We start from the raw sequence: 26,896 nt of genomic DNA, 5'->3' as shown, positions 1-26,896 counted from the left end.
AGACACTTTCCCCTGTGATCTTCTCCAGAGATGATTTCACAGTCCAAAGTCTGGCCTTAAAAAATTATAATGTATATCATATGATTCTGCAGAAACAGAAATGGAAGCGGAGAATCTCTAAGCCCACAGCCAAACCTTTCTACCTTGCCAGAAAACAGAAATAAAAGTTTAGCCTGTGAATCGGAAAAAAGCCATTATAAAAAAAAAAAAAAAAAAAAAAGGTAAAAAAAATGTTAATAACTTTCTACTGAATTAACAAGTTGTATCAGTTCAGCGTGTGGTCAGATGAATATTTAGGGAATGGGATTTTATGCAAGGATGGAAGACAGGAACACTGGGGAAAGGAAGGGAGTGTACAGCATCCTTCTGCTGTAGCATGAAGCTAGACAGGCTGAGGCCCACTGTGGAATTTCACCCTGCCAAGGAGTCATCTTTATCTCCAGTGCATCAGCTCTCTAATCTGCACAGCAACAGTCTCTGTTGCATAAGGCAAGTAAGGAAGCAAAAATCCCATTTTGAGAAAATTAAGCTGCACCCAAGAGATTTTAAATCACATTTCTGAATAAATGAGAAGAAGCTCTGATGTCTGGTAATTAGGAATATCTAACACAACTGAAGAGAATAGATCAGTCAATGGAAATGAAAGTGCAAAGAGGGGATTAGTTAATTGAGCACAATACGTGTACTCTAGAGCACAGGTTGCAGTGGGTAACACCACTGTTTTTGGGAGATGTCTCCCCATCGGAGTGCCCACACTAACCGGGCGCTGCTCCATAAGGCCTGGCTGCACGGGCACCGCGCCGCTGCCGCGGGAAACAGCGCCATCTAGTGGCTCGTGACATCCCCGCGTCCCCCCGCGCGGGGCCTTTTGCACATCAGCAAAGACATAGATTTGATATGGAAAAGTTCCACGTTTTAAATTAAAATCCCATAAAGTAAAGTTCCACATTAAAACTCTCCACTTATTCTTTAGACACGTGGTTTACAACTCCTGGTCCGTCAGTGACTTACCTTGAGATTTGAGCCTGGGTTTGTGTGCGATGACGGATTGCAGATGTGCTGCTAAAAGAAACCGTTCATTTAGTAAAACTCATCGTGGAGCACACAGGCCCCAACAGCTTTACCAGACCCACAGCTCTACAACCAACCTACAGTGTGCACATCTTGCTCTCTATAAAAGAGGGAATGTGGTTCCACAGGCACACCCCACGTGTAATTCTAGGCAAAGCTAAAGAAAGTCAGTATCAGCAAAAATCACTCTTCTTTTCATGCTCACAGTTTAACCAATGACCTCCACAAAATTTTGGGATATTTGCATTCCTGGCTGGCATATAACCAAACAGGTGTATTAACAGCTTTAAAAACTCACGCTTTCCTTTGAGGATGAGGATCCGCTTCTTGCAAACCTTCCTTTTCCAAAATAACAGCACGCCCACAAGAAGCACCATCCCAGAGAGAACCACTCCCCAGAGAACGAGACCTACAGCACAGAAAGGGAAAGGGAGGAAAGGAAAGGCTAAGAAAAGGCAGGGGGGCAACTATTAGTAGATCTATGTGTTTGGACATAGAACCACGGACAATATTTCACAAGTTGTAGAAGATTTGCAAGAGGCTCCCACAGAAATATATTTACCAAAGATATACCCAAATAAAGCACACTAGACAGAGTAAACACTTCATCTTTGTTACCTCCCGTTGTCATCTCCCCCTTGGCTGATGTAGGAGAAGTTCCAGGTGGAGCTTTACTCTCAGGAGTTGAACTGAGATTTTCAGTTGTTGTGGCCCTTAAGAGGATGCTAACAATGGTCACCGGGTTCTCCTCACGCCTCCTGATGCCAGAGTTATTTGTTTCATCGCTGAATCTCATGGACAAAGTGCTTGGGGTGAGGTGGGTGGGCAATTCATCCAGGCAAACCTGATCGTGTGTGGCATTGCCTTTGTGTAGAGCTACTTTGTTTAACTTGGCACAGCTAAGGAATACCAGAAAACAGTGTGTCAGCAACAGGGGAAATTGCCATGGTGGAGACAAGAGTATTTTTATGCGACAAACATCCCTTTGGTCATTTTTATACCACCTGCCTTTATTGCTTTCAGTGAAAAAGTCATGACTCTTCTTCTCACCCCTGTGGCATTAATTCTTGACCTGGATGCAAACCTGATACTCACACGTGTGTATAATTCCACTGCACTCTGTAAACTACAATTGAGGCAAGAGGGGCTCCTTCCTTCCTCCAGTAGAGCTGTACAAGAGAGGCCTTCTAAACTCTGTGCATAGGCCCAAAGCTATCCCATTGCCTCTAAGATAAATCTGTTTCTTTACACCAGAAGTGGCAGGTGTCCCTTTTTGTCCTTTCTTAACTTTAATTAATTACTTAGTCACTTTAAAGAGCTATGAACTTACTTTGTGTGGGGCTTGCAGATGTCCGTGCTGGAGTGTTGATCAGAGAAGGTCCCAGCAGGGCACTTTTCACAAGTAACATCAGTTGTTGAGGTGCCTAAATAAACATAACGACTGAGGACCGACCGGCCAACCAAGATGCCCCAGGTCCAGGCCTGTGGCCAAGATCAGAACAGGAAAGCCAGGCAGGGAGGGTCTCCTACCTCTGACTTTGACTCCAAAGCCAGGCTGGCAAACGGTGTGCTGCTGGCATCGGCTGCAGGTGTTCACAACAGGGGTTTGGCAGAAGAGGCCCGGGCGGCACTCGCACACGCGGCTGGAATTGAAGGAGCAGGGCTTCTTCTCCACCAGGTCAGATTCTGGGGGGAAGAAACAGATGTGGCAACAAAGGAAAACGCAAAGCAGGGGCCAAAGCCGAGCAACACCGGTTCAAAGGCTGAGGAAGCAGAACAGGCTGCTGGCCTTCTTCATGCTGGCAACTTAAGTCATGAATACTTGAAGAAATCTGTAGGCAATGGCTTGTAATATAAGACAGAAAGCAGAAATCAGACTCGGATAGCATTGGATGAGAGATTTTTTAGGTTGTCCCAGGTCACTCAGGAAGCGATTCTGATTACGTGCAGGGCAGCATTCTGCTCTCTAAATCAGTAACCAAGGATGGATAATTTTGCTGCTGGAAATTGTAAATGAATAAATTAAAAATATAGATATATATATATATAAAGTGTAAATAAAATACATAGAATATAACTGTGAAGCATGAGTGAGGGAAAGCAAACCTTTTGCGCATGATACACAAGCGTCACATCGTGGCTTTTGGGACTCTTCATTATTCACATATTGTTCGGGTCCACACCTCATGCAGTCTCCAGCTGGGTCCCTAGGACAGGATTTCTTTTTAACATAGCCTGGGGAAAGAAAACAAAATATGCAGGATACCTGTTCAGAATCAGAGGGGAAAACCACCCTGAAGTGTTTGTTGACAGTTGTGAGATGGTTTAATTTCCTTCAAAGAAATCAAATTACGTATGTATGTTTTTCTGATGCTCCCCACGGGGAGGGGGAACCTGGCAGGGAAATAACACACCTTGTTTTGGCAAGTATGATGCAGGAGTGCAGGCAAAAACAGCTGTGCTATATTTGGCCCAGTAAATACCACCAGACAAGCCTGACCCACATCACTCCCACCTCCTCAAAACTACTTGTCTCAGACTATTCTTTTCAAGGGGGGTTGAATCTTAGCACTCAAGCTGCACACGTGTGTACCTGCAAGTGTGTGTCATTTTCCCCTTCCTCCCCCAATGACCCAAAAACTTTAACTTCAGTTATTTCAGATTTCCTGTGCACATGGGTCCCTCCCTTGGGGAATACATGCCCCAGGTGCAGTAGCTTTGAAGCTTCCCTAACAGTGTCTTCTGGTGCTGATCTCCACTGATCGTGCTCATAGTGCAACCACCAGATAAAAACCTGAGCAGTAGGAACACCAGCTGCAGTCACCTGTACGGAAAGATGTACTGAAAGTAAGTAGATGAAATAAGTGTTTTAAGTGTTTTTCTTTTGCAGATATGTACAGTCATTCACTCCTGAAGATTTGCTGTTAACTATGGGTGGGAAATTATCTTGAGTGTTGACTGCAGCACTATCTTGTGGAGCTGGATATCTGATTTAGAGTCTAAAACAAAAAAACCCAACCAAACAAAAAAGTTAAAAAACCATAAACAGAAGTGAAGAGGAATAACAACTTCTGCATAACATGAGCTGTTCCAGCATATACCATTATCTTCCATGGAAGTCTCTGTTTCTCCCCTTGACAGGAGGGAAATATTTTGCTCTGTGATGACAGAAAGAAAACATTCTTCTGGTATCCCAGGTATGAAGTCTCATTTTACCTGCACAAGAATTAAGTACATGACAAGAGATGTGGCAACTGTAGAAATTGATTAGAATGATCTTTTGAGGTTTGATTTGAAGTTTATCTTGAACTTGAAATTAACTTGGAAGCAGAGGATGGTTGTATGTGGGCCACTGTGCTCAGACTGAAAGCTGCAATCTGTGGGCTGGAACACCAAGGAAAGTAAAGCCAGGCTGCAGCAAGAGTTCACTTTGATTACATGGAATTTTAGAAAAGGTTCGTTCTTTGCAGTGAGCAGCTGAATTAGTAGCAGATACGGAGAGGTTATTGCTTGAAAATTAAAATGAAAAGGTATTCTTATGAGTTTCTGTTGTGAAGGAGGCCCTGGAGGATTGGAAGAGATGTCCAAGACTGACGTGAGGGTGTGGTAACAAAACGAGTTTCAAGAATAAGCAGAGATGAAATGATTGAGACTGGTGGCTCGTTACAGCCAGATGTAAATCAGGTCTCTGCTCACGATGACACCTGTCATTATGGGAGCTTTTGCAAAGTCTGGTTTTGAAGGAGAAAAGAGCTTTTCTTGGGACTGGCTCAGAGTCAGATCCCCGCCCCTTTTCTTCTTTTATGGGACCAGTTTCTCCATCCCTTGGTCTTGTTTACTTATTGTGTCTCCTGGGTTCTCACACTTGCACAGCTCTGACTGACTCCAGTGGTGCAGCCGCAGCACAAGGTGCCCCAGAGGGAACCCTGGTGTAACTGCATGCAAATGCCAGCAGCCAAGCGCGAAAGCCCTCTTCATTATTACAGCACAAATAAATGTCAAAAATTTCCTTAAAAAAAAGAAAAGAAAAGAAAAGAAAAAGAAAACACTTCTCTAAGAAGAGATTGATGATGATGAAGTACCATAAAATGCCCCACCCACTGAGGGGTTTTTTGACCAACAGGGGGAGTTTCAGACATTTCCAGAACTCTTGTCTCACCAACGTGTTTCCTGCTTCTGCCCTCATGTGTCTCTGAGTCACCACGAGCTTCCTGCAGAGCTCACTGTGTCCCCTCACAAGGGGCTGTTCCCTTTCTCATGTGAGATACTTTCTAAACTGTTTTGTCTATGAGGATAGTGACTGTCTTCCCACACCTTAATTTTATAATTTTTGTCTCTGATGAGAAACTTCTTTAGCCTAATTTCACTCACTGTTTCACACCCCGAGGAAAGCTGAAATGAATTCTTAGACTTGCCTACTTCTAGCTACTTCAGAGTCTCAAGTCAACCACTAAAAAACACACTGAAAATTCTAGCAAGTTATCTAGTTTACAATTCACAGATTGTTTGCAGGCAGACTGAACAGGAGCAGGGGCAGTGGAGAACAGGTTCACATCTGGATCCACACTAGAGAGTGATTCATGAAATTCCACTTTTCTTCAGGGACAAAATGCAATTCTGCAGATACACATGGTTCCTGCTATCTCTGCAAGAAAGGCTCCATGTTAATTTGACTGAATTATAACCATACTGACCTGAGGGACACTGGTAACAGCAGCTTCGTGAAGATTCATCATAGAACCAATTCTCAAGTGTATCACAGGAATGAGATGGGTTTAATGATGTCTAGAAATTGAAACAGACAAAAGACATAATTAGAAAAGAATTAGTTCTGCATTAGAGCAGATCCCAGTAGCTGTCTCAAGTGATGGTACTTGCAGATGGTAAAGAAAACCCTACAGCTTTTTGAAAGTTCAATTATCCCCAAAGCAACTAAATTACTGTTGCCCGTATGCTTAAGCAAAGAATGCAATATTCAGTGTATTTAGAAATAATTCAATATGTATCTTCACTAAGCAGTCTCTTTTCTCTGAAAGTCATTTAAGCATAGGAATGAAATCACAGAACGGTTAGAGTTGGAAGGGATCTTAAAGCCCACCCAGTGCCACCCCCTGCCCTGGGCAGGGACACCTCCCACCAGCCCAGGTTGCTCCAAGCCCCCTCCAGCCTGGCCTTGAACCCCTCCAGGGATGGGGCAGCCACAGCTTCTCGGGGCAACCTGGGCCAGGCTCTCACCACCCTCACAGTGAAACATTTCTTCCTAATACCTCCTCTAAATCTCCACTCTTTCAGTTTAAAACCGTTCCCCCTCATGCTATTGCTCCCCTCCCTGATCCAGAGTCCCTCCCCATCTCTCCTGGAGCCCCTTGAGGGACTGGAAGGGGCTCTAAGGTCTCCCCGGAGCCCTCTATATTGGCTTAGAAAATGAGACTCATCTATGAATTGTATCCAGAATACAATCAAGACTATAATAAGACTTCATTTTTGTATGACAGGGCCACTACATGCTGTGGGAAATTACAGCGCTGCAAGTTTGCTGATGAGACAATCTGATTTTTGAATTTGGCATCTCCCTTAATAATCCCCTAAAAATGTTGTTATCTGTATTTCATTTTCGGTATTTGCTAGAAGGTATAAATGGCAATTTTTTGTAAAGAATCAATCAGCAGATTCCCCAGAGATTTCCCCCCATGATACTGGTAGAGAAGTTAAATATTTCAGAAGACCTACATCTCACTTTCTGCAGATGAATTTTCCATTGGCCTTTGAAATAACACCTACTGTCTTCTACTGCCTTTGTATGCAGTGCAGAACCTAATTAATTTCACAGCTGTATTCTCCTGTTTAATATGCTGTGCTTTTTACACCAGGACCATAAAACACAGAAGTTACTTAACTTGCCCCCAGGTTACATCAGAAAACAGGAACTTTCAGTCAAGGAGGAAATTATCAAAAGGACAAGAAATAGAAACATATTGAAACCATTCAATTTCATCGAGCTCCAGTAATAGAAGTGAGAAACCCTGCCTGACACATTTCTGCACTAACCACTGGGCTACACCGCTTCCCTACAAAGCACTTTTTCTAGTTACAGTGTAGAGGAAATCGCAGATGTCTGCTTAATCAGCAAATCAAGTTTACAAATCTGCACCCTCCATTTTTCTTTTCTGAGGAGGAAGCCCTCAACTATAGGAAAAGGAAGTAGAATCTCCTTGCATCTGTGTGGAGAAGCACCCAGGTTAGCCAGCTGCTCTGCCACACACCGAACAGCAGGAAATGACACAAAAAAAAGGTCATTCAGGAGTCATTTCAGTGATACAAAGTGGGTTAGCTAATTTTATAAAGAAAATGTAAGAAACAACAGCATCCTCATCGTAGCTTTCTCTGGAAGAGCTATGGGAAGTCACCACAAAGACCTGATCTTCTCTTCCTGGGCAACCGGCTCCGGCTGCAAATGATGCTGAGTTTTTCATTGGGGTGAGAACAAAATTCTTGAATGATTTATGCAGCACAATCATACAGCTCATTTAACTGCCTCTTTTGGGGTTTAAATAAAGGAATAGTGTCGGAGTAAAAAGGTAAGGGAAGGGCTGCTTTTTAAAAAAGTGACCTTGTCTAAAATATTGAAATCGGGAGTTTAGGATTTGATTCTGCTTTCAGTTACAGCAGTACAAATTCTGATTATGAATTTGACTTGATGCTAGTGCTGTGCTAAATTGCTGCATGAACTATGCAGACATAATGCACAAATTATGAAACTATACATATGAAAGAGTACTCAATGTGGTTTTTTTCCCTTTCCACAGGAGGGCAGCTAAATACTACACCCAGCTACACAGTACGTGACATCCATAGCTTCACAAAAAATGCTGCTCTCAACTGTCCAGCTCTGAGCACAGCTTTGTAGCCACCTTTACTGTTTAATAAGCCAAGCCCAAGGTGTTCCGCTGTAAAAATAAGTCATCTTAACAAATTCTACAACTACCTGAAAGGACGTTGTAGAGAGTCGGGGGTCGCTCTCTTCTCCCAAGTTACTGGCGACAGGACAGATGAAATGGCCTCAAGTTGCACCAGAGGAGGTTCAGATTGGATATTAGGAAAAATGTTTACACTGAAAGGGTTATTAAGCCTTGGAATGGACTGCCCAGGGAAGTGGTTGAGGCCCCATGCCTGTAGGTATTTAAAAGCCAGGTTGACATGATGCTTAGTGACGTGGTTTAGTGATGGTTTTTATCAGTGAGGTTGATGGTTGGACTAGGTGATCTTAAAGATCCCTTCCAGCCCAGACAGTTCTATGATTCTATAATTTCTATGGCTGGGAAACCACCTTCTGAACACCCCACCACTCCTAATCCATACCCCCTGCTAAACGTGTTTAAAAGATATGACATGTAACAGCAATGCAATGATGCAAAGTTCTGCTCTTAAACCAAGCAGAAAGACTGGCCCTTTGCAGACAGCAAACTTTAAGGTAAGGACCTAAGCATAAACCAAGTCGCCAGACCTTTATAGTACTTCAGGCTGAAAAGCTCTAAATAAATTACCTGAGCAAAAGCGGCAGCGTGGAAAGGCAAGTGCCACTAAAGATGATATGGGCTCTGCTTCTTATAGGTGTTTGGTAAGCTAAATTTCAAGTTTTCATGCATCTAGAATAAAAAGCTCTTGCACTAAGAACTCATCGAAATTTCCATGAGTTTTTAGGGGAGTGAAACAAATTGGTGTCCAAAAGCAAAGAACACACCTTGAAGAAATGGCAGAGGTGAAGGGGCAAGGTCTCATTTCCATAAAATGATGGTGCCCACTCATTTTCTGCAGAGGTTTGATCAGGCTGCTTTTGGGAGAAGGGTGAAGGGAAGTCAGCCATACAGGGATAACACAACTTTCATTTTTCTGTCTATGTGTAATGAATATCAGAGTAATAAGTTAACTAAACCAAAAAATAACCAGCCAAAGATATGAAGTGAAAAGGGAACAAAAATGTGTGTTATTAGTGGGTAGCAATTGGCCCAAACTGAGGTAATTTACCCACTCAATGACTGAACACGTGAATTACCTCAGTTTCGCCACCTGTAACTGCTCTTCCCACATGCAAAATACCACCTCCAACATCTCACCTTCAGTTAGGGAAATCAGGGTGCAAGTTTGCAATAAAATATTGGCTTGTTTGACCTTTTCTTTTGATAAGCTCAGTATTTCTAATTAGGAAGAGATTGCTGGAAGCAATTCACCAAGAAATACAGGGAATTCTATATTACAAATTTTCCAGTCACACTCTTTTCAAGACTCGGTGCCTCTGAAAAAATACCTTATGCATTTTCTTGATTTGACCATTATCTCAGATCTCTTTGTACATGAAGACTCCAAGTGATAGAAATGTCTGGGTCAGCTGTTCTGCCTTTTTAACGGCAGAAATCTAGACATCAGCCATCAAATCCATCCACATTTGGAGGGACTGTAAAATACTTAATGCGTATTTCTCTTGCTGTTCCTGGGTAGAACGATGATGGAGTGCTGGAGCTACGAAATATTTTAATGCTGGTTAACCAATACTGTTAAAAAGGAAAAAATATTTCAGTGGCTTGGGCAAAGAAAGCATTAGCTTTCTACAGAATTATTGAAGCAACATACGTGCAGAGCTTCTCAAAAATTAAGGCTGTTGAAACTGCATGTCTATTTTCCATAGCAACTTATCACTTCTATATAGTAGTAAGCCTACTACCAACTGCAGCTGGAACACAAACTGGATTTCTAATCCTCACCTGCTAATATCAAAATGACCTGGGTGAACTCCTGTTGTCTGAGTAGTCCAGTACTGAGCTCGGACCTCCAGGCTCAACTCTGTGTGAACCCACAGCAACGTGACAGAGAGGTGACCACAAGGCTGGGGGCAGGAAAGGGCCCCGTAGCTTCATGTTCAGGGTTGGTGGTTCCATTCCTGGCTCTATCATTGCTCAGCCTCAGATGTGTTAAAGTCCTTGCTGTACTGGGTCCAATGTCTATCTACAGTTGTGGGGGAGGTTGTGGTAGTAGCACCAGGAAACCCCAGATAAACTCGGTATGGGCACAGAGGACATAGTGTCCCTCTGGTCCAACCGGGTCCTTAACTTTAGATTTGCTTGCTTTTACCAAATCTTGTCCAAACTGTCACTGACGGTGCTGTAAACACTTCTTATCCTGCCAACACTCACAGTTAAGGACAACTGCTACCACGATAAGTCAGTGTGCTACAGCAGAACTTACAGTTTACCTTCCCTCTAGCTTTTCTGGTGAAACATAAAAGCATGTTTCCACTCAAAAACGTGGGCAATTATAATCAAAACAGGCAGGGGAAAAGCTAATTGCCTTCTGACACTGCAGCTACAAAGGAATCTGGTGACAGCACAGAATGATCCTGTTTAGATGAGGGAAATTCTGCGAAAAATTCCCGCCAGCAGCAGCAGCGTTGATGTCCCAGCGCAGACACGCGCTGCGTCACCAACGGCTGCGGAGCCTCTCCTGGGCTCCTGCACCGTGACTGAGATGATGCAGAAATTCTTAAAGGAAATGTCCCTCTTGTCAAGCCTTAATCAGAACAGGGGTCACCTAAAAGCAGGGAGGGAATCACAAGAGCAGTGAGGAGAAAAGGGAAAAATTCCTGTTAAAAGTGGTACCTTATCATGCGATGGCTCGAGAAGAACACAGCAGCAAGGAAAAGCATGTGGGCTCTTACTGCTCTCATTGCCAACAAAAATCTCAGCATGAAGACATTTCTAACATATTTTTGGTTGTGAGTGCTTGGACAAAACCAAGTGTTATAAAATACTGAATAAGACACATAAGGTTTAACTACAAAATAGTGAAAGTCGTCTGCCTTGGATCATTGTCCCATTTGTTAGTATGAACTTAATTCCAAGAATCCTTTTTTAATACATTCTAGGATGACAGTGAAAATCTAACCCTGTCTCAGAAGAACATATGAATTTAATTACTTTGACTTAGGCCTGTGTGAATATAACTAATAAAACTAATTTTCCAGAGCAAAACCAGTTTATTTAAATTACGACTGTTAGGCAGAAGCTGAAGGTTAAGGTTTGAGTTAGCAGGTCCTAGTTGCTCATAAATAACTCTTGAAATGAAAGGAAGGGATAAAGCAAAGGAGACAGAAAAAAGTTTCAGCCTCGCATTACAAAACCTCAACGCTATCACCTTTTTACAAACAGCATCAGCTGTGAGGGGTGGGGTGGGGTGTTCACCTTCGCGGTTCCAGGGTGCCTCTGTGTAGAGGTGCACAAAAAAAGAAACACTAAGCTCCTGGCTCCATGTGCTTACACAAATTCTCAATTAGCCAGTGAGGAAACATTCACCTCATCATTTTTGTCCCTTAATACTCATTTTGTAGGGAAGGATTTGTGTGTAACAACTTTCACTTCTGCCCCATTCCCTCCTCTTCTTCCTGGAATGCCTAGAAACACTGAAGAGTGTGGCATAATCCATACTCAGCAGCAACTAGTATGGGGCTTTGCTCCACCAAGGACATCTCCAGTAGGTTTTACAGAACAAACTCTCCTCATCTTTGCAAGGAACAGAATGAAATACAGTAACCTCAAAATCCTTTTTAATTAACATTTAAAGTATTTTTCTCTTTCAGTTTTTGACTGTCCCTTCTCCTTATCCACTCTTCCTGAATCTCAAGGCAGACAGAAAGAGAACTCAGGTTCTGCCAGGGAAATCAAAAATTCTAGCACAATTTCACTTTTTAAGGCAACATTTCCTAGTGTTTCCTGAAGAGAAAAGGAGACGTTGGATATTCCCCTGTCCCCTCTCCAAAAGATAATGCAGTCTCAATGAAGAAATACCAATCTTATCCCAATGACCTATAGTATTGTCCGTTAGTACCTACAGTTATGTTGATTAATACGTATTATTAAAAAATCCTTTAAAATTGAAGGAAGATCACAGGAGTTTTGGTGGGTATGGGTGAGGAATCCAGCTGTGGTGGACAGTAGGTCTTTGTCCTTCCCTCTGATTCTGAGGAAACTCTAAATGGATGGGCCAGTACTAAGAATGGATGAGCAAAGTGGGAATCTGTGTCCATTAGAGCAATGCTGTGGCTCTTTGCCATTCAAGGGTGGGATCCCACCTCCCCTCTCTTGCCTGTGCCCACATTTTCCTTCCTCCCCAAATCCTTGCTCATTTAAGACACAGCAATTGTGTTTCCAGAGGATGAATCAGTTCTAGAAATTCATTCGACTGAAAACTCTGCTTTCTGAATTTGTGAAGTTGGTTTTCAGGGGCTTAGGGCACTGAAACAACTCACCCTGTGGCTGCACAGTCACCTGCTCTACATTCAGTGCAAGAACGTTGGTGGCAGTGTGTGGCCAGGAGCAGGGTGTCCCCGGTGTGTGACAGGTCTCTGCTGACGGCCACGGCTGCAACGGGAAACCTCACAGACACTATTTCTGCATCTGTGCACTACAGCAGAATTGGTGTGACCTGGTTTGGGCCTGAGGACACACTGCAGAGTGAACGCTGCTTTTTGCCAGCTGTAGAGGAGCAGATGAATATTTAAACTCACAAGAAGGTAAAATGGTGCAGTAAACAATCACCGGTGTAGCAAAACCTGCCACTACAAAGTTAATCTGTCCACATTTTTTGAACAAATTTGAACAAGCCATGAGTCTATATCAGACCAGTAATTTACATCTGGTTTTGCTCTGATACAAGAAGCTCATATATGGGATTCAGTACGCTGTTCAACTGCGGAGAGACAGGGACTGAACTTCACTAACCTCTTCCTGCCTGCACTTCAATTAAAGGTTTTTGATTTAGCAGGAGCTGGAATACAGAATACATCTTGTGAAATACAAGACCACAATTCATATTGTGTTTGGGCTGCTCTGTAACAGGGTGGCCAGAGACCCCCTGGTTTAGTGCTTTCATTGACCTACCAGGCCAACCCTCGTTTTCTCTTATCAAGTGTTGCAGATCAAGGCCCAATTAAATAAAGCAAACAAATTTGATACAGAACATTTGGTTTTCAGTACTTGCTTCTAAGAATTTGTTTTAGAAAATAGACTTTTTGTAGCTCTTCTCATTTTCCTTGTATGTACAAACACATTTGTTATTCCAGTTTAAATAATGGCAATTGAAAAGGTGGTGCTGAATTCAGTGGGCTACTCTGCAATTCAGTCAGGACAAGGTTTGACTCATTTATGTCTGGTCTTTTGAGCTCAGAGAGAAAAAGTGATGGTGAGGCAGAGTAAGAAATCAGCTTGCTACAAATGAGCTGTAAGTCAGGAAGAACACATATTACCGTAAAAAAAAAAATCTTCTACCAGCATTGGCTATTCTAGAACTGACTAATACTGTAGCAAAACAGTTGACTCCCTTTCAAGCTTCTATCCAAATTCTGACAGTACAAAAAAAGCTGATAATCTAAGACTTCAAGTAATCAAGCTTCATCTGCTTGATAGTAAAGACATTTTTAACAAGTGACAGTTAACTGAATATTAAAACAAACAAAACCCAACCTGTGGACTCAAGTTGAGGTGAAATATGGTTTAAAATATGACCAATAAGCTGGGACTTGCTCACATGAAACACTACCACTTGTGTTCCAGTGGCAGTAAAAGCAAAGGTTGCTGTGATAGAGGCAATACAGAGAGAGAGTGAAAAGCCAGTTGCTCATCTCAGCACGATCTACATATTTATTCCATGTAACTGATGATTTTGCAGTGAGTCTGAATATTGGCAGCGAATATCAGAAAAACAGGTTTTCTCTCTGTCCCTTTTATTTTGTGAACAAAACACCAAAAATTATGTCAAATAGCAAAAATTCCATCTTTTCTCCATTGCCTTTCTCTTAAAGCAGTTTGCATTCAGCAGACTGGGCAATCTTATCTGGATGCTCTCCTAAGAATTCCCCATGTGGATAAAGACTACAGACTCCAGTCCTATAGAAGAACAGTGATCCTGCTAGATTTCAGGAAGGAGACAGGGGCAGGACAGATAACCAGGGCAAAACAGAGCAAACTTGCAATGTGGGAGGGGAATTTACAACTAAAGACACAAGGGCAAACTCCTACTCTTACCAAAAGAGCCGGGAGGATCTTTTCAAATGTCTATGAAGAGGATGCAGGACTTGGTTATTTTCAAAGATCTAATCAGAGTCAGTTTCTTGTAAAAAAAAATCTCCTGACAGCCCAAGTGATGTGCTACATCATTCATTTACAATGTACAGACAGGTGTCTTAAGCCAGTATATGCTCATATTTCCATTGCAAGGGAAAATAGCCAATTTCAGGATCCAACACAGTGTGCAATTACTCACCTGCTTGACTTCACCTGGGCAAAGGGCCTCTGCCACTGACCTTTTTGTGAGTGTGTGTCTGAGCATGAAAGTCACCCAGGGAAATTACCTGGACTGATGCCAGGTGCTGAGGGCTCGTTGCCACGTGATTCACTGAGGTGGGGGGAGCAAACCCACAAGAAATGATACGATCTGAGCAGGGAGCATCTACAGCATCAGCTGAGTGTGACTAGTGGGCTATGTCTATTTTAAGCCAATTTGATGCAGAAATAATAGTCCATTCATGAGGAAATCAGTGTCAGAGGAGTGGACGGTTGTAAAGAGGAAGGTATTTCACTGTTTTTTTTGCCTTTATACCTTTCATTTACCAGCCCTGGCTCACATCAGCAGAGTGAGCAGAAGCCCTGGGAAACAAGTTCTGTAAGGAATGTGCCTGTCACAGAACACCTGGCCATCCAGGCAAAAATAAAAGCCACTCACCCAAAGAAATGAGAACAGTCCCCCACACCATCAAATCTTTCCTCATTCCCTAGCTGTGAGGTGCCTGGAGGTGCAGCACCACTAGCAATGCCAACAAAAAGATGCAGATCGTAGTTTGTATCCCCAGCTCCTGCCTGAAAGTTCCCAGAGAAGGCGAACCCTCCCAGCAGCTCAGCTTTATACCCTTATCTCCCAACAGCTCTGCTCTAGACCTTTATCACCCTGTGGTGCACAAAGCCTGTTTCTGTAGACCCCCGCTACCCAGCACGCAGCCTATGGGCAGGACAGCCCTGCAGCCCAGGGTGCCCCCAGATCCACAGGTGTTGCAGGATCCTGGTGCCACGCTGCCTTACCTGTGGGGCTGTCTGGATATCCTGGAGAAGCAGCAGGAGCCACAGTCCTACAGCCAGGCTGCAGGCAGCCATCTGCAGTGGTGTTAAATCTCCTTAGCTCCCAGCATGGCAGGTTAGACAGCCAAGTTGCTCCTCCTGGAGTCAGTCAGATCCTTCCAGGGTCCAGCCCAGTCTTGCTCCGTGTCGGTTCCTTCAGTCCAGAGCCATTCCAGCTGTTCAAGACAAGCAGGAGACAGGCTTTGAGGCTCAAGCAAGCTCAGAAAACCATTTAGAAGGAAGGGGGAGGGGGGGTGCCCAAAAAAGAAAAGTAAAAAAAAAAAAAGAACAACACAAAACCGCGTCAATCACTAGTCCCGTAGCAGTGGGGTTTCTGTGAGTCGGTTGCAGGCATCAAGGTTGTCACCCGAGGTGCACGGCTGGCTGTGCAGAAACACAGCCTCCTGAGTCATCTGGCTGCCCTCAGAGAGCACTTCACCACCCCAAAGCCTTGGCCAGGCACGAGTCCAAGCCCTGCCCTGTCCACCCGCCACACTCTCGAGAGCTGCAACCAAGCCTCATCTGGGTTCCCAGTAAGAAGCAGTAATTTTTTCAGTACAGTCATTTTACTCCTGTTTGGATGAGTGTGTGACAACTCAGGAGCAACCAGGGTGACTCCAAGAAGGTTTAAGCTTTACACATTGCCATTTAAACACCAACATACCACAGAGAATCCTCTTGAGAACCTTTCTCTCTCCTTCAGTCCCTCTTGAAATCAATTCCTGTTGCTGACAATCATCCCTTGGGCTGCTACTCATCATTTCACCCACTTTCATTTGTTACTCCAGATAACATTTTTGGCTCTAGTGCCTGGAAAGATTTCTGTTGGTTTAAGGTGTCAGGAAGCTTTCTTATCCGCCCTAAAAGTTTTGTCAAAAGTAAAAGCCAGCCACTTCAAAAAAAGGGCAGACTGCCTTGAAAACCTCTCTGAGGTGCTCAGGAAAATACTGATAATTCGAATTCTCACACCCATGGTTTTTTGCTTCTCACTCTTATCAGCCAAAAGAAAAAGAAAACCAAAAGATGTGAGAAGAGATTGAAAGTCGGATAATTGATTATTTTATTAAAGACCCACAGCTACTTCCTTGCCATCACAACAGAGTACCAAAGATGAGAGCACGCCACAGGACCCTGGGATGATGTAAATATCTTCTTCAACTCACAGCTACAACTCTTTTAACTAACTGCCTCTGGTTTTTTTCTCCAGAATACCATCTTAGAAAACCCAGGCATTTTCAGAACATCACATACTGTGTTTTTGACACATAAACCTAATCTCCTTTCTTCACTCTCTCAGGCTGCTTCTCAGTTTTTAAGCTCTCTTAGCTACAAAAACTGATAGTCGTAAGTATGTCTGGAGACAACTACATATTTGAATGTCCAAATGTTACATTCTTGTTTTTCCTAATTAACTAATGGGCTAGAAAACGTCTTAATCATGTGTAATAATATGCCATTAGACAATTCTCCCAATTTATGAGTGCTGTTTCAAATGACATAGTATTCAGGGCAATTGGTAAGCCATGTTTGTCTGGTTTGTTTTTGTTTTTTTCCTTTTGTTTTTTTCTTATCAGCTCCTATCAGAGCTTTTCTAGCAAAAGGACAGGAACCAACATAAGACACAAGCTGGAAAATTCTAGCTGCTGCAAGTTATACTGCTACAGTCAATGCATCTAATTCAAAAACTAAGTGAGTACAAAACATCATGTGCAAAAGACTTTCCCAAAACTGGCAAAAGGGAGAGTTTTCTGGCCTTTTTTTTACAGAAAAAAAAATAAGACTGTAATGAGCCTCCTGAGCATTTTATATATATATATACACACATATGTCAGTTCCTTTTTAATCAATGGTGTCAACATTTAACCCATAGCATAACTTCAATCACATTTGGCTGAGGATACAATGTCATTAAGTTTACAGTTGGGTGGAAGGAGATGACTTGGATAAAGACGACAGATTCTAGTAATGCTCTCACTGAGGGAAAGGCTGCAGTGGGAGCCCAGTTCCTCAGAAGAAACAATCCATCTCCCAGGCTTGGGAGAAACCAGGCTTCCCAGCTGCCATCCTTCTTAAAACTTCTTAATTTCATTCTTGATTGAACTAGATGTTTAAAAGCATCAGAAGCAGAAAGAGCTTAATGTTGCTGCTGGCTTTTTGGAAAGGCTATTACATCACACGATGCTATTACAAGCCTTTAATAAAAGCAACAGCAATGAAAAGGGTGAAAAGATTGTGTTTAATAGGAATGTTCCAACCTGCAAGCATTTTTAACTGAAGGCATTAATTTCAGACTTTGCGTGTTTTGATTTCAAATACAATGAAAGGGGTTTTCCAAAAGAAGCCCTATCAGTAACTGGAAGAAGCACCTCCATTTTATAACGAACCCACGCTACTGTTCTCTAAACGTTGCCTATGTTTCCTAGAAAATAATCCTCTACGTTAATATGAAGAGGAAAAAAAAGGCAGAACAAAGAGAAGCAAACAAACAACCCCTACATCTTTGTTCTTCCATCAGAGGACAATGCCCTCTGAAAAAAAAAAAAAAGGGGGGAAAGCCCCTATAAGCATGCTATTATTATTTGTAATGTTTATTTGATTACACGCATCTGCCTCTAACATCTGAAACTCCTTTTGTTTTAGGTATCAAAGGTACCGATGCCCAAAGACATGGTTGCTTGGCATTTTCTATATTAACTGATTTAGTTAATGCCAAGCTTAGCTATTTCTTAGGTAATTTTGACACCAGGTATCTGATCTGTACTGATCACCTTTGTGTGCTGCGTGGAGTGGAGGAGACCAGAGAAGGCCCTCTAAGTCAGCAGTTGGTCAAATGTGGCCTGACACCCGGAGCAAAAGACTGCAGAGCCCCAGCTAAGCCAGGAGGGAAAGTCTCCTTAACGTGCGCCCAAGACATTCCTTCAGCATTGTCTGTTCATAGCTCTGCTGACACTGACAGCCTAGTAAAAAAAGTAGTAATAGAATACTGTAGAAACAGCAGTTACACACGTGTTCAAGCAAAAGTACTCATGACATTTTCTAATTTTGAAGTGGCTGATTTTAATCTAATATTGTACTTTTAGCATGATTTCTTGTGGTTTTCAATACGTATGTGCAGTTAATTTATATCTATATGTATCAGTGACAAAAACACTAAGAGAAGTGTCATCTCTAAACGTCTATCAAACAGATAAAGGAGACCACTGAATTTAAAAGACTACATATTAAAATAACCTTGTCTAAAATCTGTATTTCAGTGTCTGCCCATGTTGCTATTTAGAGCATTGCAGTATGCTGCTGAAAAATCACTGAACTCTTGGTACATAGCCAGATGAAACACCACCAGACCCTAAAACTTCAGCAAGAGTCTCAGTAGTACCGAGGGCAGTGCTCATACATGCTACACATTGCAGGGGGTACAAATAAAAGCTGAAAATAGGTACACATTAAAAAAAGAAAAATGAAAGCATTTGCTATAATAAAAAGCAAAGAATCTCATGGTTAAAGGAAGCAAAGCAAGTAGTCACCAAGAATGGCTCTTTCTTGACACCTCTCTTTATCTACTTATGCATTTTTAGCCACTGGAGAGTTCTCTTCCAGGGCATCTTGGGAAGTGACACTGTGGTATCAACACATCCAGGATCCCAATGACTTTAGGCACTCTCAGTGAAGCTGTCGTTCTCCAGAGATCTTTCAGCAGCCCAGAGAGGACAGAGGGAAGGAGGGCAACACTGCTGCGATGTGACCTCATTGAGAAACATCACTTAGATAACAAGCAACCAGAGTCTGAACTAGCTGTAGCTGAGGAAGTATTTGAAGGAATAACATCTCATTTATGCCATGTATGCCTCAGACTGGCAAACTTTGTCCCTCTATGCCACTCTGGTACTGACACTTATTTTCTGGCACATACACTTCTCTTGTTCTTAGTATTAAATATTTGTCAATCCATTTAATTATGTCACATCGATCAAACTACTCTGCAAGACATTAAATACATTGCAGGCACCCTCAATAACATGAACATGATCTGCAGAGCTCTATGGATTTTGTAATTTACCTTGGTAAATTTGTTTGTTCACTGTAATCAACAAGGAAGATGGTATGAAGCCTTTGTTCCATACTTGTTGAAACACAGCAATGGCTAAAAACAAGAGTTCCCAGAAGGAAAAAAAGTGGTTATGGTGAGCTGGGGTCATAATGAAATCCCAATACACAGGGGAATCCCAAGTCATTTCAGTAATCACAGTGTCAGTAGATGGACATTTTCACTGGGTGTTTCTGTTCTCCAGTGAAAATAACAGAAAAGGAAATCAGCTTCTTTGCTTTATATAAAGTTTCATACATACGTGAACCAGAAATCTAAAATAAAAGAACAGACTAGTTCTTGTTTGTTTGCAACTCGGGACTTTTGTTTGAATCAGCTGTGCTCTTGCTGAACACAGACAATTTCTTGGCAATTAATGAACAACTAACGGAAGGAGATGCATCCTGGTCTGTTCCCAAGCAATTATAAGGCTATTTTCATTATTTTTTTATATTACAGAATATAACATCAAAACGTACTTACGTGAAAAAGCCAATTCCTGACTGTAGGAAGCTCAGAAACGCTGGCAACAATTATTGGTGTTGCTGACTCTGAGCCAAAACGTAACTGTTGGACGAGTTCTCCAGACAGCAGAGAACCTGGGAAAAAAGAATCTTCTCAGCTGGTGTCAGGTCTCACCGCCAGAAGCCTTGCTTCAGCTGAGAGCTGTAAATCCCCCCGACAAAGGCTCCATTCATGTTCCCTGGTTTTCATTACAATTGCTTTCACCTGTGCATATCCTCAGTTTAAATGGTACAATATATGGCAGTGCTGTGCTCCGGCCTTCCAGAAGCAGTGAAGTCACTCTTAGCATTGCTTTTTTTATATGTGTGTGTATATATATATATATAATTTTCTGGAAGGGTAACTGTGCATTCCTGCTACCAGAGACTTGGATTCAGTGTTAATATGCAAAACAAGATATGATGTCTCTCATTTTATTCACTTTTTGATTGGATTAAGTCATTAAGAACTTCGACTGAAAGAAAAGTTTAAGCAACTAAAAATGTGTCAGACTGATCATGTTAATAATAATAATAACATGGCTTAATTTTCAATTAGATTTCTCTTACAGATGCAATTTATATAAAGTTGATGTGGGTAACAAAATCTTGTAACTCTGTTTTTGTTATCTCAACTAATACTGCTACCTTATATAGAGTGATAAAATAACTAATGTAATGAAAAAAGAATCTATGTAAAATGTCTTTTTTTTTTTTCTGGCGCACAGTAGCTTCAAAACTAAAGTGCATTTTGAGTCAGACTGAAAAATGAGAAGAGCTGACAGAGAACTCAGTGCTCTCAGGAAAGACTTGGCTTCCATGAAAGAAACCAAAGCCATGTCACAGAATTACTATGCCCACAGGCTGGCTCAGAGAGAGAGACAACCTTAGAAGAAAGATCACATCATGTCTGTAGTTTCAGTAATTCTGACTACAGCTTCTGGAAGAGGGGAGATTTACACGTTGTCATTCTCCACAGAGAAAGCTCTTGAGAGAAGATGTTATTATTTGAATGCCATCTGTACTATGCCCTCCCTCCCGTACCTTGCTGGAAATGGAGATGCTCAAGGCTGAACCTTCCTCGGTGCAGAGAGGAAAGCTGTTTGATGGTTACAGCTGTAAAGAAACTGGTGGGTAATAAAGGTTGGACAGGTAATATAATGGGAAGGCTGAGGCTTTTTAAACATCCTTTATGCCCTTTCTTCATCCTTTATGCCCTTTCTTCACACCTCCACAGCACTGGTTTAATTTAAAGCAAAAGTCTTTCTGCTGCTCATTTGCCAGAGTAATCATACTACAAATCTATGACCCTACAAATGACCCACAACAGCATTATTTGTTTTGGGGCTCACTCCCCACCCTCAGCCTTTGCACCAATATAAATGAATCCATGAGTACCAGCTTTGACTTCAGCTCAGTCTTACCTCATGCCAAAGTCTCTCTCTGGAGCTCTGTAAAGCTCCTGGTTTCCCCCACCGAACCAGAACGTGCCAGAAGGCTTCTCTAAAGCCATCGGTTACCGGTAAGAGGCAAGAAACTAAGCACATACTTGCCTTTAGCTAACAGTTTCTAAACATACAGCATGTCTATGCACAGAGCTAATAAGCAGCAGCCACTTTAAAGTAAATTCACACCTTTTATTTCACAGTAATTCCCCCCATTTAGAAAGTCAACTTGAAATAGTTAAGTTATAGTCAAAGAAGGATGTTCGAGGTTTGCATTCTTTGGTTTTGATTGCATAGTTATTCTCCACAAGTCTGCTGCTGAGCTTTACCTGGCACTTAAAAGATCTTGTTTTTCAGCTACTTACAAGCCAGCCAGACCTTGAAGTGTTAGAGCTGAACACTGTCGAGGCAGACATTTCCCTCAGTCTCAATTCTTGAATTCCCCTACGACAAGGTGACTCTTGTATCAGGAACGTGCCTTTTGAGAAGCCATGAAATTCGATCAAAAACTGACCAACCTAAAGCCTCACAAAACCCCAAACCCCGCACAAACTTGATGGTGAATGCATTTGATTTTCAGGGGAGATCTCTAATAAATTCATTCTCTCTAAGCGTTCTCAAGCCACTCACAACTCCCAAAGCTGCCTCTTGTGCAGTATCCTCACATCACTGAATTCCCACATGGAGTTCCAGAAGCAAACCCAGACTTTCTCTATAGCAATTTTTCCTCATCAGCATATGACCAGGAAAAGAGGAAGACTACCTCCTTTGCTCTCAAGGAGACCTTCAAAGTGAAATTTTGGAAAGAAAGTGCCATCTAATTCATATAGAGGACAAGCACAGCATCAACTGAAGGGATCAGAAAGCTTAGACTAGAGGAAACTCACAACTAGGACCAGAGGGGAAGGAGACCAACTCGCCAGAGAGGAAGACAACTGGTGAGGGAAGCTTGGCCTGATTGGATACTGTGAATAAAACCCATGTTAGCGGGAGTGGACACGTGCAAAAACATTTTAATGCTACTGTTTCTTAAATTTTGAGTATCAGATTGAGCATTTTTACTCAGTCTAGGTGTTAATTATTTGAGATTATTGAGTTAAAACTAAAATCTAACCCATCAGATCTAGTTTTCACCTACAGTTTTTGGAAGACGCTATTAAACTGCGAACAGAATCAAACCAGAGACTATAGGCAGGCACTCAGAATTCCAGACTCTAAACTCTTGGCAGAAGACGCTAAAAGAAAACTTCAGTGAAAGGTACTATGAGCTGAGAGATTCAAGCATAGTTCAGAACCAAAGTGAGAGGTAAAAGAAGCTTTTGCAGAACCTTGTCATTTCACAAAATATCTACTTTCAGGTATGTGTGAACTGACAGGTCTTCTGTAGCCAGGCCCAGTTATTTCAGCAAAGTATGTAACCCGCGAAGTTCATCTGTAAGTCAATAAACACTTCCCAAATAAACCAGCTGTTTCAGGATTAAGCACTACTCTATCATTTACTAGAAATTACTTATGATCTTACTGCACTCCCTAAATTACCTTTTTTTTTTTTTTAACTTTGGGAATAAATACACCCATTTAGAAGATTACTGGAATTACGAACATTTCACTTCCTTCTAACAACAAGGAATTCTGCTCACACTTACTCAAATACAAATCCAAACAAACTCCAGTGAAATCAACAGAGTAACTCTGGATCTCTATTACTGGAAAGGCAAAGGATCTTACTAAGTGCAAAATAATAAGGGGATATGCCTGAATTTTCTTTGTTAACTATCTTTTCTTCAAATATACATTTATTCACTGATAGGCAATTGTTAATGCTATTGTTGCAAGTGAAATATGCTCTATGATATGCAATTGAACTATGCAACTGAAATAGGCTCTAGATGCCTGGGAAATAAAACAACGAAGTTCAAAAAGCACCGAGTTCCAATTCTATAAATTTTAAACCAAAATCGAAAAGAAGAATGTTTGGGGAAGACTGGCCTTGTGGTTAAAACACAGGAGTGGGAGTCAGGAGTTCACAGTGCTGTCACAGACTTTTTGGGTAACTCCTATCCTTTTTGGTACTCTGGTTCTCCTCATCTAAAAGCTCAGAGCTATAAATAGCATATCTATTAACAGAAGGAAGATGAGCTTTCTTTTGCTGTAGAAACCAATGGAATACACCAGCTGAAGCAGAAAATGAAGTCCTTAACATTTGGTCTGCCATCGCCCAGGAAACTGGTGAAATTAAGGTTTTTAACTCTGAAGAGAAGGGGAAGAATTTCTCTAGCATTTTCAGATTTGACACACTCTGAAAACAAATCCTTCTGGGCTTTGAAAACACAAGTTCCAAACAGATGAAAGCCCCCCAAAAAAATCAAAGTTTGCAAATAATTTAAAAAGCAAGCTCATGCCACATGCACCTGAGGGTTCTGAAGCCAGTCATTCCTTGACATGCTGATAACTAAACAGAATGAGTAACTCAGCACTACATTCATTCAAGACTCTTGATATTAATTCTTAAAATGTACTAACAGCAAGAAACACCTGATCCTGAGACATCACCAAAATGGTCTTACAGTAATCCCAGAGGAAGCAAACAGACAAAACACTGATGTCCTGCCTTCAACTGGGATAGAGTTCATTTCCTCCCCAGTAGCTGCTGTGTTTTGGATTTATTATGAGGAGATTGTTGCTAACACATACTGGTTTAGCTGTTGCAAAGTAATGTTTATTTTAAGTCAAGGACTTTTTTAGCTTCCCATAGAAGCTGAGAGGGAGCAAAGACAGAAGAAGCTGGCCAAAGGGATATTCCATACCATAAATGTCATGTTCAGTATGGAAAAGGGGCTGGAGGGGGAGAGGGAAGGGGGGCCAGGAATCTGTGATCACAGCTGAGGATGGGCTGGGCAACCGATCATTGGGCAGTGAAGCAATTTGTGCTGCATCATTTTATTTTGTACATTCTTTTACCATTAATACTTTTTTTTCTTCTGTTACCATTCTATTAAACTGTCTTTATGTCAACCCATTTATTTTGTTTTTTTCTCCTTTTTCTCCCTCTTGTCCCAGTCCTACTTAGGGGATGAGGAGTGAGTGAGGGAACGGCTGCTCAGTCCTAGTTGCCAGCTGGGGTCAAACCGCAAGAGCCGTCTAACCCTGTTACTGAGAAGCAGACAGGGCTACATTTTAGAGGTTGAACTACCCTTCTCTGTTATAACCAACCACAAATGCATTATTTACTGCGTCTAATTGGTTTAATTAAGCAAAGTTGGATTTCCAGCTTATGAATCATATTTATACACATGCAATACATTCAGAAAGGGGAACTAAACCACCAGCTTCACCATCAAAGCATCAGCAGCCATCACTCATGCCAGAAGAGAACCAAATGAATGGGCACACACACACTGGAGCCAGCCAATAACATAAGACACAGCTGCACAGACTAAATCAGAGCATTCTGAGTGCTACAAATGGGGAGAAAACAAAATCCAGGACATCACGAATGCTCAGCTTCACTTTGCCTATTCCAACTTCCAGTGGCATCGCAATGTGAGCAACATAGTGAGGCAAGCTCTTCCAGAGCCCTGTAACTGCCCAACAAAATGCAGTATTTGCATTATTTTGTGGCTAAGGAGGACATAGCCCTGGAGATACTGGTACAGTACTGGGAACCCTTCCTTACCATACACTTTTGAACCCCCCCACCCTGTATCTTACATTCCTACTTTCCCAATCCAGCCCTCCTCTCCACTGTGCCACTATTTCACGCCCTCTGCCTCCTCCCAACACACTTCTCACCACTCCAGCTTCCTAATATATATACCTATGGTCTCATCTCTGCTTAGCCTCCTCTCCACAAACCCCCAGCCTCAAAACCTTCCCATTTTCCTAACCCACAATCCCGACATCCCACACACGTTACCCTCACCCCATTCTCCCCTGGAAGCACAGATTCCAGCACTAGCTCCATCACACCTCAGGCTCCTGCAGAGTCCACAGTCCAAGGACAGAAGCTGCTTTAATACTGGACAAAATGCAATTTTTCAAGCAGTAAAGAGACGTACTCCTTTACAATGTACCCCCAGGTGACATCTCAGTCACTCTCCTTCATGGAAGGGTGTATTTTCTCGGATTGTGTAACACTTACTGCAGGACAAAGCCACTGTGCAAAACCTTGTTATTACGCTGTAACTCATTAGCACATCCACACCCAAACTACTCCTCACAGCACTCGGTTCAAAGGCATCTCCTGCACGTCTGGCACTTAGCATTCCTCTAGGCTTTGCCCATCTTTTGGATTGAGATTTTGTCTCATATAAAAAAAAAAAATAAATCTGATTCTCATAAAGCAAGACCTCACTTTCTAGAAATGACTTTTCTGTTGTCATTCCTTGCATTACTGCTGTTCAAATTAAACTAACTAGGATTTGTAACTCTGACATCTTGAGCACAATCAGCAGCCCCATTGCTCAGCACGTAGCCCCACAGACCTCCGCAGAGCAACTGTGAAAAACCAGATGAAAGAGGTGCACGCATTTACCTCAGCTGTGGGTCACGTGAAAGTAGAGCAAGTATCTTTTTGGTAACTCTACCTCGAAGTGAGATTATGATCAGAAGCTTGACTACATGTGAATCACCTTCTGACTAGAAGATGAGGTCTCCGCACACGTCCACGGCCAGGTGTCCTAATTAAAAAAAGTAAGTGTTTACTTACTTTCAGACCTCCTGTCTCTCTTCCAGGGAAACTGTGTGGCTACACACAAAGGGTTCAAGATTAAATTCTGGATCAACAATATTAACCAAGATCCGGTTGTACAATCTTTGATAATTTCAGTTACGAGTAGAAAGACATGACCAAGCTGGCCAACAGAAAAATCTGTTTCTGTACACTATGGACTACAGGCTGCCCTGGGCACTACTCATAGTAGAAATTTCAAAACACACGCTTGGCTGAAAAACCTGAGTACACTGGTTAGATTCCCTATGGAAAAAGGATCATGATTTAAGCTTATTCTGCACTGACCTGGAGACATAACAATAAAATCAACCCAGAACCATGAGGGCATAACCTAAGTTAATAGGCAAATCCCATTTTCTGCTCTGAAAGAGTAATAAAAAGCAAAGGAAATAACTCCTTATACCAGTTCAGACAAGAAAGTGAACTAAAGTGGTAATATTTTAACATGGCAATTGAAATCAGTCCTCCTAATGTGAAAGTGAAATTATTCTTTTTTATATTAGTGAGAAGAGCATGTGGGATGGCTCAGATAATTAAAAAAAAAGAAAAAAAAAAAAGGACTATTTTGAGACAGCATTTGTGAGAACCTCCACCTGAAAAGGGATGTGAGAACACAAGAGGAAGGGTATGTGGGGAGAGTTAAAGCCACCCTGAAGTGTGTGTGTGGGGAAAAGAATCTTTTCTAAAGGTTTGCTACTGTGAACAAGAGATCTGGGATTGTAGGGTTTAATCTTACAAAGCAGAGATATGGAAGGAGGTGAAGAGAAAAAAAAAAACCAACAAAAAAAGCCCAGGTTCCATAAACGGGTATAATTTTCAGTCTGTTCCAGCTGGCAAATGAGGGTGGGATCAAACAGAGCAGAACCAAGACATACAGAGACACACTGAGGTCAACTCGAGTGCGC

At 42.0% G+C, this 26,896-nt stretch overlaps 1 protein-coding gene across 4 annotated transcripts in view; it reads right to left on the bottom strand.

The window, feature by feature from the left end:
* The window catches only part of TNFRSF8 (tumor necrosis factor receptor superfamily member 8), a 33,455-nt gene extending 6,809 nt beyond the window's left edge, over positions 1-26,646 (bottom strand). Inside the window, exons 1-11 of one of the 4 annotated variants that reach the window (XM_014941400.1) lie at positions 21,638-26,646; positions 20,859-20,930; positions 19,795-19,910; positions 15,192-15,403; positions 5,766-5,856; positions 3,178-3,306; positions 2,602-2,757; positions 2,402-2,495; positions 1,690-1,970; positions 1,370-1,480; positions 1,012-1,062 (exon numbers count right to left, since the gene is read on the bottom strand). In XM_014941400.1, coding sequence (XP_014796886.1) covers positions 1,012-1,062; positions 1,370-1,480; positions 1,690-1,970; positions 2,402-2,495; positions 2,602-2,757; positions 3,178-3,306; positions 5,766-5,856; positions 15,192-15,263 — 985 coding nt within the window. In that variant the 5' untranslated portion in view covers positions 15,264-15,403; positions 19,795-19,910; positions 20,859-20,930; positions 21,638-26,646. Of the gene's footprint in view, positions 1-1,011; positions 1,063-1,369; positions 1,481-1,689; positions 1,971-2,401; positions 2,496-2,601; positions 2,758-3,177; positions 3,307-5,765; positions 5,857-15,191; positions 15,404-19,794; positions 21,091-21,637 lie in introns of those variants that run through there. The other 3 variants (XM_014941399.1, XM_014941398.1, XM_014941401.1) reach the window with 3 other exon arrangements.
* Positions 26,647-26,896: the final 250 nt, after the last annotated feature.

The sequence above is a fragment of the Calidris pugnax genome, unplaced genomic scaffold (assembly GCF_001431845.1).
Source record: "Calidris pugnax isolate Ruff unplaced genomic scaffold, ASM143184v1 scaffold82, whole genome shotgun sequence".
Taxonomy (NCBI): Eukaryota; Metazoa; Chordata; class Aves; order Charadriiformes; family Scolopacidae; genus Calidris; species Calidris pugnax.
Note: the sequence above shows the minus strand (reverse complement) of the source record. Positions and strands in the feature narration are given on the sequence as shown.